Genomic DNA, 13,348 nt, shown 5'->3' with positions numbered 1-13,348 from the left:
TTTATCGTCCAACTTTATTTGAACCTGAAATCGTTTATAAAAATTTTAATATGTCGCCTAATATGTAAATAAATATTTATTTATTGTTTATATATTAATAATTTAATAATAATAATTTTGGTTGATTATAATTTCTACTTACCCAACAGCATTTTTTTTACATAATTACTCAAGTGTGGCAGCCAAATGATGCAATAACTTTGCTATCAGTATTTCACGTGTGCAATGATGTTTCAATAAGGTACATCTGTATGAAATAGAAAAAGAATAATGGATGATATATATTTTTATTTGAATAATACTTTACATTAAAAAAATGTCGCTAAACTCTACAGAATATTGCAATCGAGACATTTACAGATAATCAATCTTTAATATAAAACAAAACATGCGAATATATTATATACTGAAAATATATACTATAAAGTATATTTGATAATGCATTGCAAAATAATACTTTTGTAATATTAAAAAGATTATATAACTATGAATAACATGACTTTTTCAACTAGTTGTTTTGTATAAAAAAAATAACAAAATTTAAAAAATAACAAAATTAAATAACTTAATTAAAAGAAATTACTTTTATAACAACGAAGCTTTTAGCGATACAAACAACTTAATCATGTTTTGAACACACAATATTTAAGTTACAAAGTCTTTAAGACATTAAATTGAAAATAAATAGAACATAATTACATAAATAGAACATATAACAAAAATTGAAAACAATAAGAACATTTTAAAAAGACAATACAATATATCTTATTACGTTTTATGTATTGGTGCAGTGAGGGCATCAATTATCAATTTTTTTCTTGCTGATTTTTCGGGTTCAGGGATATTTTCTAAATGTACGCGAATATAATCAGTGAATGACTGATCAATTGTTTTTACATTATCTGTAGTATTTTCTTTTGAACTCTCGAGAAGATTCAAAATTGCATTGCTGATGTTCGTGAATGTTTCATCAATATTTTTGGATTCATCAATTTTACGTTTTTTACGTCTATTATAATCTTGTTCAATGTTTTCCTTATCTTGAGATACATCTTGACATGCACTAATGTTTCTTTTTTGAGGCACTTTAATGGTATCTTGCTGTTCAGAATCTGATTCATCAGTAGATTCGTTATTACTTTTCTTGTCATGAGTTATTGAGTTTATTGCTTCTGAATTTTTGATGATTTGAAGTATGTTCTTTTTCTTTTCAACGTTGGAAAACGTTCTGAAACAATAACAAAATATATGTAAACAATTCTCAACTTTTAAAGAATAAACATTTAAAACAGTTTTATAATGTAATAATGCTTACCTTCTCCTTTTAATAAAATTGTCAAGAAAAGAAAGTTGGGAAAAAAATGCCGATGTTTTGCGTTTTGAACAAACACTTCCACTTTTGTAATCATCTTTAATATTGCGTTTTTCGCGGCTATATTGGTCCTGCAAAGAAGAACATCTTGTTTGACAATATTCAGGAGTGTAATGCTTACCTACAAAAATGTATAATATAATAACTATAATAAATATAATAACTTACACATAAAATGGAACATATAAAAGTATTTATTATATTACAATGATTATATTATTATCATAGTAAAAATATAATTACCAAGGTTTTTCTGTTGCATGTAGAAATTTTGAACCAAACATTTTCTTTTATTAGTTTATTTTTAAAATCCCGATGACTTTTATCGTACAAACATCTTCGTTCCCTGTATAATTCGATAAGATAATTGTCACCCACTTTTTCTTCAATAACGACATTTACAGTTGAAGACTCCATATCTTCAGTATATGCAATTGAATCATCTATATATGAATCAATTGAAGTGTAATGATGATTTTCCATTATCTGACAAAGTTTTAAGATCACTTAAAGCACGTAAAAGAAACTCTCTTTGATTCAATAAATCTTTCTGTAACCAAAAAGGATATTTCTAGTATTATTTTTTTCATCAATAGAAAAATATCGAATATACCATGAAAATATTAAATGAATTTAAAGAATCTTATTACTACACAATTATTATATAATTATTATATACAAATTATAAATAAATCAAATACTGTTACTAATAATATATAAAATTATACATATATACATACACGTACATAAGACCATACACACACACACACACATACATATATTAGGTTGTAAACTTAGTTCCTGCGGCTCACAGTTAGATGACGTTAGTTGTAGGTGTAATTTATTTTGACATCTGAAACTGGCTGCATTTTAGAGGTTAGACATTTGTCAATAAAATTCAGTGCGAAGAGATTCATTTAAGCGAGCAGTGCTATTTTTTCTTTTGATTAAATATGGAACGTGATAAGTTGTTTTTTCGACATGTGCTGCTTCATTACTTTGACTTGAAAAAAACTGCAGCTGCAGCTCATAAATTGCTTTTCGAAGCTTATGGCAATTATGCTCCATCGGAAAGAACATGCCAAGTATGGTTTCAGCGATTTAAGAGTGGTGATTTTGATGTCAATGATAAAGAACGCTCAGGCCAACCGAAAAAGTTTGAAGACACCGATTTGCAGGCATTATTGGACGAAAACTCTACTCAAACGCTCCAAGAATTGTCTGCAGCATTAAATGTTACTCCGATGGCTGTTTCCAAACGTCTACATGCAATGGGAAAAATTCAAAAGGAGGGAAAATGGGTACCACACGAATTAACCGCAAATGCCATTGCGAATCGCTTAAACATCTCTATTTCTCTGCTCGCCAGGCAGAAAAAGAAGAGTTTTTTGTGGCGCATAGTGACTGGCGATGAAAAATGGATATACTTCGATAATCCTAAACGAAGAAAATCATGGGTAGACCCTGGCCAACCATCGACATCCACACCAAAGAGAAATATTCATGGCCACAAAGCAATGCTTTGCATTTGGTGGGATATGCACGGCGTCGTTTATTATGAGCTACTCAGACCGAACGAAAGTATCACGGGGGATCGATATCAATCACAATTAAACCGTCTGAATGAAGCATTGTTGGAAAAAAGGCCAGCAGTAGCCAGCAATCGACGTAAAGTCATGCTTTTGCACGACAACGCTCGACCACACGTTGCCAAAGCCGTCAAAGAAACACTGATGCAGCTCGAGTGGGAAGTTCTTCCGCACCCAGCGTATTCACCAGACTTAGCTCCTTCGGACTATTACTTGTTCCGGTCGATGCAGCACGGCTTGGTGGATACACACTTCAGAAATTACGAGGATGTGTGAAAATGGATCGACGAATGGATTGCATCAAAAGACCAATCGTTCTATTGTCGCGAAATCTACGCGTTGCCCGAAAGATGGGAAAAATGTATAGCTAGCGAGGGAAAATACTTCGATTAATGTATTTTTTGCTTTTGATGTCGACATAAATGAGTTTTTTAAACAAAAAACCGCAGGAACTAAGTTTGCCACCTAATATTTTATTACCTATTCACAATTCATGTCTAAACCATTTAGAATATTTGAAAAAGGTAATGTATAATGTAAATATACCACGTACCATAAATAAAATAGAATCCTAAATATCAATAAAAATCGATGTGATAAAGAGGGGAGTCAGAGGCGATGCGATGGATACGACATACGTTTACGTCAATCCTTGTGTATTGATTTCCGACACCGACTTACGTCTACGACACTGTCGGAAACGATTGCGATAATTTTGTGCTCAGGCCCAAAGGCGAAAGAGGCGGAAGAGGCAGAAGAGGCGGAATAGCCGAAAGAGGTGGAAGAGGCAAAGGAGGCGGAAGAGGCGGAAGAGGCAGAAGAGGCGGAAGAGGCGGAAAAGGCGAAAGAGGCGGTAGAGACGATAGAGATGACAAAGTTGGAGCAAAAATATTAATTTATAATTATTAAATAAAATAAACTAAAATAAAATGTGTTATGTGTTATGTTATTATATTGTGTTATATTATGTTAGAATTACGTTATACATATAAAATAAATCAAATTAAATAAAAATTTTTTTGCAAATAATTATATAAAATTTGGAGTTCTTATGTGTATAATGTTATTTTAATTATTTCTCAATACATCGCGACATGTGATACACGTTTTACTAACAGACATTTTAGCCATTTTCGATAAGATATCTCGCTGATAGAGTTCATTTCCCATTATCTGCTTTGGTTCGCTAAATTTTTTTACTGGACATTTTACGTGGTTTGAAAAACGGTAAAAAAATTTTATTAAGTTTAACCTAATCTATGATGTATATATAGTGTGGGCCACTTCGTGTTAGACACACTGTATAATTTCATATAATTATATATAAATCATTTCTTCCTGGAATGTTATATTTTAATCATTTTTTGGTCAACTTATATTATAGCTTATAATATTAGCAGAGGATGCAAGTCCATACGATTTTATCACAAACACTATGTTATGTCCCTTTACTCTGAAGGAGATGACACCAACTACAAAATTGATTTCTGAACGAGACATAGCGCGTTTGATACGCGTAATATAGAGTATCAAAATTCTAAAAGAGTTTAGGTAAATGGGCCTTCGTTTCCTAAATATTGCAATGCAAAGTAAGAGTCATGGAGTCATGTCACATATAAGGCACAACGTGGTATTGACTTTCACCTAAGCGACGTAGCTAAACGGACTGAGGCTCTTATGCCGGTACTTTCTGCACCGGTAGCGAGTGTTCGAGTCCGGCTGACGAGGCGACTGCATGCAATATTTTTTTGTTTTGTATTGAATATATATGTATACCTGTAGTATATATATTTTGTATTTCTGTGTGGATGTAATTGTTATGTGAGCAATTAGGGCAGTGTCACATTTTAGTCATGAAAAATAATGTAAAAACATACTGTTTACAATTATTGTAGACATAATGTGTTGAAAATTTTGCACAATCTATGTCTATGTCTGCAAATTGTAAACCGTATGTTTTTACATTATTTTTCATTACCGCAACGTGACACTACCCTAATTGTTCACATAACAATTATATCGATATAGAAATACAAAAAATATATACTACAGTTACTCGATGGATTTTCGTCACCATTTCTGGCGTGGTCACCTCATTTGGTTGACCACTGCGATGTTCGTCTTGGCAGCTCTTACGGCCTCTTTTAACCTCTGCCACCCAATATTTTATTGTTGTAAACGAGGGAGCAGACTCCCCCAGAGTAGAATCTAGCTCAGTTTTGATATTGGTTGGACTGAGACCTTTCAAATGAAAATATTGTATCCCATAACGATGACCAATTTTCTCCATGTTTACAAATGTACTGAGAGCGTTCACTATTGATGGCTGCCAAACTAATATTAAACAACGTAGCGTCTTGAAACTTCAAACTTCAGCTTTATACGAAACACAAAAAAAATATTGTACGCGGTCGCCCCTTCAGCCGGACTCGAACACTCACTGCCGGTGCAGAAAGTACCGACGTAAGAGTCTCAGTTTGCTTAGCTACGCTGCTTCGATGGAAGTGAATGCCACGTTGTGGCTTATATGTGACATGGCTCCATGACTCTCACTTTGATCGCAATATTTAGGAAACAAAGGCTCATTTACCTAAACTCTTTTAGAATTTTGATACTTTATATTACGCGTATCAAACGCGCTATATCTTGTTCAGAAATCGATTTTGCAGTTGGCGTCATCTGCTTGTGAGTAAAGGGACACAGCATAGTGATAAAATTTATGATAAAATCGTATGGACTTGCATCCTCTGCTAATATTATAAGCTATAACATAAGTTGACAAAAAAGTGATTAAAATATAACATCCCGGGAAAAAATGATTTATATATAATTACATGAAATTATACAGTGTGTCTAACACGAAGTGGTCCACACCATATGTACAATATAGATTAGGTTAAACTGAATAAAATGTTTTTTAAAAATGTTTGTTAGTAACACGTTTATCACATGTTCGCGATGGATCGAGATATAATTAAAATAATACTATACACAAAATAATAACTCCAAATGTTACATAATTATTTGCAGAAAGAATTATATTCAATTTGATCTATTCTACATGTTTGCGAGATATTTCCCAGTTATCGTTAGACACTTTGTATAATCATTTTTTCCCGGACCGCCAGCATTAGCGTTACCCAAGGTGTACCGTGTGGAGGTTGCCTGGTCGGGTTTACACCTCGTATATGTGTGTGTGTGTGTGCGTACGCGCGCGTCTTTGCGTATGTGTATGTTTGTGTGCGTAAAAATAATTCATGTTTTTATAGAAAATGCTTTTTTAAACGTCACAGTTTTGTACAATGTTTTTTACAAGTAAGTTTCATTTTACGCAGTTTTTATATAGGTATGATGTCTCTTACAGACAAATTGTATTCGACATATCTTTTATATAGGTGTAATGTCTCTTACAGACAAATTATATTCGACATACCTTTTACATAGGTGTGATGTCTCCTACAGACAAATTGTATTCGACACACCTTTTATATAGCTGTAATGTTTCTTACAGACAAATTGTATTCGACATACTTTTTACATAGGTGTAATGTCTCTTACAGACAAATTGAATTCGACATACTTTTAACATAGGTGTGATGTCTCTTACAGACAAATTGTATTCGGCATTCTTTTTACATAGGTGTGATGTCTTTTACAGACAAATTGAATTCGACATACTTTTTACATAGGTGTGATGTCTCTTACAGACAAATTGTATTCCACATTCTTCTTACATAGGTGTGATGTCTCTTACAGACAAATTGTTTTCGACATACCTTTTACAGGGAGCGGTGCACTTGGACATGGTGCATTTGGACACAGCCAATCACAGCACCGTGTGATTAGAGACATTTGTAGGGTCCCTTGGAACAGCGACTTGTGATTGGACCGTGTCCAATTGCCCCGTGTCCAACTGATATACACCCCCTTTTACATAGGTGTGATGTCTTCTACAGACAAATTGTATTCGACACACCTTTTACATAGGTGTGATGTGTCTTACAGACAAATTGTATTCGACACACCTTTTACATAGATGTGATGTCTCTTGCAGACAAATTGTATTCGACACACCTTTTACATAGGTGTGATGTCTTTTACAGATAAATTGTATTCGACACATCTTTTATATAGCTGTAATGTCTCTTACAGACAAATTGTATTCGACACACCTTTTACATAGGTGTGATGTCTCTTACAGACAAATTGTATTCGAAACACCTCTTATATGGCTGCAATGTCTCTTACAGACAAATTGTATTCGACACATCTTTTACATAGGTGTGATATCTCTTACAGACAAATTGTATTCGACATACCTTTTGCACAGGTTGGATGTCACTTAGAGACAAATATATTCGACTCACCTTTTACATAAGTGTGATGTCTCTTAGAGATAAATTTTATTAGACACTTTTAAATATGCACAATATAAATGGCTTTATTGAAATGCTCTGTAAACCTCCATTGCTTCATTTGAAATTATTTTTCATTACTATACGGCATATTTTATTTATTTATTATTTTTTTATTAGATCTATGTGGAAACGGTAGTAGCTGGTTTGTTTCAATAGTTAGTATCAAATGCTGCTTCAAACTTTGCATATCTGTAAAGTATCTCTCCTCATACGGATTTTCTTCTAAAGCTAATGTTGTTGCAAAAGCAGCAGCAAAAATTCCACAAGAAATTTTATCCTGTTGTATTTGAACTTTTTCAAAAATAATCTTTTCTTTTGTTATTGTTAGGTAACGTTGGCGAATATATTCCTTTTCTTCTTTTGCTAGTTTTTCGTATGTACTGCCGGGTAGGCTATCATATACATGAAGTATGGTTTCATTGAAGTATATACATCGCCAATAATCCGTACAATTTCCACCTATAATTTGCAAGCTTTTATCACTTTGCTTGCTACAATTAGGTCAGGAAAGTCTATGTACAATACGCTTTGCGTTTCAATACACGTTGTTTCCCTTATTATACGCAACAAGGCGTCCAGCGGATTATCACTCAATTTATTTTTCGATGATAACACATTCTTTCTTACTGTATCCAGAGAGGCATTCATGTTATCTAATATCTGTGTCCGTTTTGCCATTTCTTCCTTAGCCAGATCGCTTTTTTCACTAGAATAACAAATAAAAATGCAATCTTCATTCTTTATATTACAGAAAGCTATATTATCTGTTACTACTATTTTCATTTGTGAAACGTCCTGTTTTAATCGTTTGCCCGGTTTGCAAACGTTTTCTTCTTCCATATCTTTTCCAACAACTTGTACACGATTTCTTTTTGTGCATGCTTCTTTCTTTGCTTCTAATATATATTTTGGATTTCTAATAGGCATGTATCTATTGTGGCGACTGTCCAAAATTTCCGGAAGCATACATTTGGTATAGAAACGTGTAAGTAAAAGCATCATGTTTTATCCAAAAATCTGTGTCCTTATTAACACATATAGTTTTGCTACTTTTTGGCGTCCATATGACGAAAATGCAATAACTTCGTTGTGTAATATTCAATTGACCTTGCACCTGATAAAAAAGCGGTGATTTCAATTCATTATGTCGGGGTTTTTTTCTGTCAAATATACTTTTTATTTGAGGCAAGGTCTGTATGACTTCCTCCGCAGTCATATTTTCCGCCGATAAAGAACATTTAATCTCGATTATGCCGTCATCATCGATTAAACCATCGGGATGAGCAGCCAAGCATGGATTTTCTTGGTCGATAAATAATCCACAAACATTTATTTGTTTCTTTAGCTTTTTAGCAATTTCTTGTCTTGCAATTTCCTTTTTATCGCGACTATATTTCATGGCTGCAGTGTCTGTGAACGGAGGAAATAAAATGTTTTTAACAACATGACGTCGTCGGTCTCATACGACATACTATTCCAAAATTGGAAGCCGTCAACATTTCTCCTCGTAAAGATTCCCATAACTCTGATTTATGTTGCCCTATAGTTTCGCGTTCTAATTCCTTCCAGTTCTTACTATTTTCGAGCAATTTGTTCATATGATTTACATGAAGTTGCTCAAAAATATTGTCTGGAAGATCGGGCTTGTGGGATTGCGGACCGTAAAAGTGATCTGTTCCCGATTTTCTTTTCCATTTATTTGTCTTTTCGCGCATCTACCGAGATTCCCTAGTTATAGCGACTTTTTTTTGTTGCCGCCTTTCCATTTGCTCAACAATATAAGAAATGTTTTGACATTTATTTTTATAAATTTCCGTTAGAACTTGTTGCGTATTATGTTGCACGACAGCTCCTGCAACTCGAGCATTATACGATCCCCTTGAGCCAAGAAAAAGGCGTTTTCCTGCTATTAACTTATAGATTATTGAGTTGAACGATTCTGCAGGATTATTTGTTAAATTTAATAATAAGCTGTCAGATTAACCGCTAATGTACGTGACAGCTTTTTCCACTTTTTGATACATACCATGCATTTTTAGAAACGGTACATAATTTGTCTCCTTGTCATCGTTATTCAATTTATATTTTCGGCCGCGTTCCTCGCAGCGTTTACGTTCACCGAACACATAACTAGGAATGTTTAAAATATCTTTTTGCAATTCTATGGCTTTACAATGTTGAGAAAGCTTTTCTTCTCTTCGTATAGCAACTGCCTCCATTATTTCTTTTCGGATTTTCAAAATGTTGTTTTTCACAACTTTTCGTATCTGTACAAAACCGCGCTTTCTTTGATGCTTTGGTTGTGTTATCTCTCCCACGGCTTTCACTTTTTTGCATAAGTTACGAAGAAGATGATTCGTACATTCTACCTTCTTCACTGTTATATTTTGATCGCGATACGGTCTATTGTCAATAATGGACTGATACACATTGCTGTCACCATCAACAATAACTGTTTTGTATATGAGCCCGTGCATTTCAATGCTACTTTTAAATCCTTCTACAATTACATCACTTTCCATGCTTGTAGAGGTTGTACTGCGATCAAAATTTTTGTAACATTTATGTTTCTTACTTTCTATATTTTTATGCATTGCTGTATCACATATTGCACAATATATATTACGGATGCCAACGAAGAGAACTTTCTCTGTGCGAAAACCAATTATAGCACCTACACCAGAAAGTGAATCGTATGCAATACCATACGATCTTTTCATCCAGCTGCCATCTGCCACCACTGTTATATACGGAATACCGTTTATAGTTTCATTTTTTTTTCAAGAGCAAGTTGTTTTTTAGCTTCAGCAGCCATTTTCATATTTTCTATGGCAGTATTCTCGAAGTCATGCACTATTTTTTCTCTTTCTTCAATATATTTTTTTTCTGACATGCAAGGAATACTCATCGCAGTACAGCCTTCTAATTGATAATAACCTATACCAGCTGTTACTGTTCCAATAACAGCTACTGCGTTAATATCACATTTATTAGACTCGAGAGCTTCTGACCAAATGTTGTCTTCGTAATGACACATGTCGCATTTGAAGAACAATTGCGTCGGTAACCCATGATGATGAGATTTGACGAGTTTCCAATCTTTAAATTGGCACTCAATTCCTCGCGCATGGTTATCAAATGTTCTATGGATCTCATTCAACATAAAACATATGTTCTGTGTTGAACATATGATCTCATTCAACATAAAACTATGCGTCGACCTTCAGGTATGCTATTATCTACATTATTACTATGTATTGCCACCTCCCTGCCGTCATAACTATTTTCGTTATCTGCGGCATCCAGGAAATTTTTATTATACGTACCTTGCGGTGTAATATCCTGCACAATTGTATTTACTTGTTCATTCATTACTCCGGCACTGCCTTCTGAATTCACCAAATTAGTCTGCGAGTTTTTGTTATCTATTTCTATCTCTTTCTTCGATAGCATCTGCCTATAAAACGAAAAAAGGATTATAATATGATATGAAATAACGAATTCTTCTGTGAATATACATTAGTCAATAACATGTTATTTCCGCGCTTGATAATTTTCAACATATCTCGGTAAGACGTAAAATCTGGGAAATTGTGCATTCTTTCCTTATTGTTCCAACTAATTATAATGAATGATGTGTATGTGTGTGTGTGTGTGTGTATTTGTGTGGCGCGCAAACGTCTATGTATTAGGAATGTGATTTACTTTTGAAGTTCTGTGCTGCATTTTTGTCCAATAATGCTTATAAATCTACAATATGTACTGTACAATTTGTAATGAGCTATGTATTGTTGATTACATTGCTCATTTGACTTATATGATATTGCGAAAAAAGTGGAACGCTATAAATTTCCTTGGAATATTTTTCTTAAAAAACTAGTACGTTTATTTTGTCAGAACACATTGCATTGCAGGTAGTACAATGTCTAAAATGGAGACATAAGATATTTTTAAGATAAAAAGAATTTTTATACAAACCTCTTTGCCCAACCTCTTTTTCGTACAAGTCGTTTGGCCGTAATGGTCTTCATATGTGTAGTAAATTTCTTGCTTTCCATCTTCTTCACGTTTTCACGACGGTTGTTATGTAATTACGCGTTATCACATTTCACTATTTGTATGAGAAATAAGACCAAGCAAACTTTTGCATACATGCAGTACGATGCTGTCAGTCAAAACTGTCAACAGGGTACTGATACGCTGCGATGCGCACGCGATCACTCGAGAGTGCATTGTTATTGATGCGCGATATTATATACGCTATTATATGAAATCGTATTACTTCGCGTGTAAGAATCAAAAATACAATAAGTCGATTATGTAGGATACCTTGAATAAAAGACATTTATAAGTCTTTGATGCAGTTCGTATTAAAATGTAAGGGATATGTCACAAAAATAAGAGAAGGAAATATTAATAGAAAGTCTAAATGGAAAGATAAAAGGAGAAAGAGAGAGGGACGGGGGGAAAATAAGGAGGGAGAGTGCGAAAGAATGAAAATTAATCCCTCTCGCTCTAATAGGAGTATTCCAATTACGCACAGACCTAATCGGACAAAGCAACCATAGCACCGTGTGCAAAAGCTATGCCGAGTGAAGAAAGTTGGACAAAAAGGGGTTTGTTTTCTGACCGTAATAGTTCCTTATTTTATTTCCACCTTATATTGAGGATTGCTCCGCTTCATTCTCGTACGTACTTTCACCATATAAAAGAGTTTATAATTCAGCGCATGTAGGAAAAAGTAATCTTTGCAGAATGATTCGGTGTCATGTTAGTAGCTGACCATCGTTTTCCTTTCATACTGAAGAATGCTCCGCTTCATTTTCGCACGTCCTTTTACCATGCAAAAGAATTTATAACTCGGTACATGTAGAAAGAAGCAATATTTGCAGAATGATTCAGTCTCATGATAGTAGCTGTCCCTTATCGTTTTCCTCTCATATTGAGGAAAGTCCCGCTTCATTTTTGCACGTACTTTAACGATGCAAAAGGGTTTTTAACTCGGCGCATGTAGAAAGAGGTAATTTTTGCAGAAAGATTCGGTGTCAAGATAGTAACTGTCCCTTATCGTTTTCGCCTTATATTGAGGAATACTCCGCTTTATTTTTGCACGCACTTTCATCGAATTATAACACTTGAAATTTCCAATACTTGGACATAGAATACAAAATATCTCGTAAAATATTCATCTTTCGATTACCTTGCCTTAATGCTTTTTTGCATAAAATAATGAGACAAATGATTCAAGGTCAAACCAATTACACCCTTTTATAGATCTCTTCAAACTAAACAACTTTTATCTGAAACAGTTTTCTTTAAAATAGTTTGTTTTCAAGATATTCGACTGTTTCCAGACTTTTCTAACACCCTGTATGTCCGACAGTACGAAACACAAAAAAAAAACATTCAACGCTGTCGCCTCGTTAGCCGGACTCGAACACTCGCTGCTGGTGCAGAAAGTACCAGCGCAAGAGCCATAGTCCCCTTAGCTACGCCGCTTCGATGGAAGTAAATGCCACATTGTGTCTTATATGAGGCATGGCTTCATGACTTTTACTTCGCATCGCAATATTTAGGAAACGAAGGCCCATTCACCTAAACCCTTTTAGAATATTCATACTCTATATTACGTTTATCGAGGGCGTTATATCTCGTTAAAAATCGATTTTGCAGTTGACGTCATCTCCTTGTCAGTGCGTAACGAAAATAATATCTCAAATTTTCATTAAAATTTATATAGAAAGTTTATGTACTAGATAACATACATTCAAAACAATATTCGCGAATTACTCTAATGCGTACAACACACTTTTCGAAAAAACACTGATACACTCAGTACATAAGCTGTTAGAAGAATTCATCATAAAAATAGCAAAAGCCTTTTGGAGAGAATGCGAATATCAGCAACATGACATTTACTTTTACGTACCATCTATGTGTAAGAAAATTGAAATAACAACGTAGCACAG

The 13,348-nt window shown here is 34.0% G+C and overlaps 1 protein-coding gene across 5 annotated transcripts in view; it reads right to left on the bottom strand.

The window, feature by feature from the left end:
- Positions 1 to 13,348, bottom strand: part of LOC116852899 — an 18,095-nt gene that overhangs the window by 384 nt on the left and 4,363 nt on the right. The window contains exons 1-7 of one of the 5 annotated variants that reach the window (XM_032833680.1): positions 11,358 to 13,298; positions 10,706 to 10,836; positions 1,616 to 1,922; positions 1,316 to 1,443; positions 773 to 1,228; positions 143 to 247; positions 1 to 24 (exon numbers count right to left, since the gene is read on the bottom strand). In XM_032833680.1, coding sequence (XP_032689571.1) covers positions 166 to 247; positions 773 to 1,228; positions 1,316 to 1,443; positions 1,616 to 1,855 — 906 coding nt within the window. In that variant the 5' untranslated portion in view covers positions 1,856 to 1,922; positions 10,706 to 10,836; positions 11,358 to 13,298 and the 3' untranslated portion in view covers positions 1 to 24; positions 143 to 165. Of the gene's footprint in view, positions 25 to 142; positions 248 to 772; positions 1,229 to 1,315; positions 1,444 to 1,615; positions 1,923 to 6,394; positions 10,601 to 10,705; positions 13,299 to 13,348 lie in introns of those variants that run through there. The other 4 variants (XM_032833679.1, XM_032833683.1, XM_032833684.1 and 1 more) reach the window with 4 other exon arrangements.

Source organism: Odontomachus brunneus, unplaced genomic scaffold (genome assembly GCF_010583005.1).
Source record: "Odontomachus brunneus isolate Ranch 3 - 2012 unplaced genomic scaffold, Obru_v1 Obru_scaffold_262, whole genome shotgun sequence".
Taxonomy (NCBI): domain Eukaryota; kingdom Metazoa; phylum Arthropoda; class Insecta; order Hymenoptera; family Formicidae; genus Odontomachus; species Odontomachus brunneus.
This window is presented reverse-complemented; position numbering and strand designations above follow the sequence as displayed.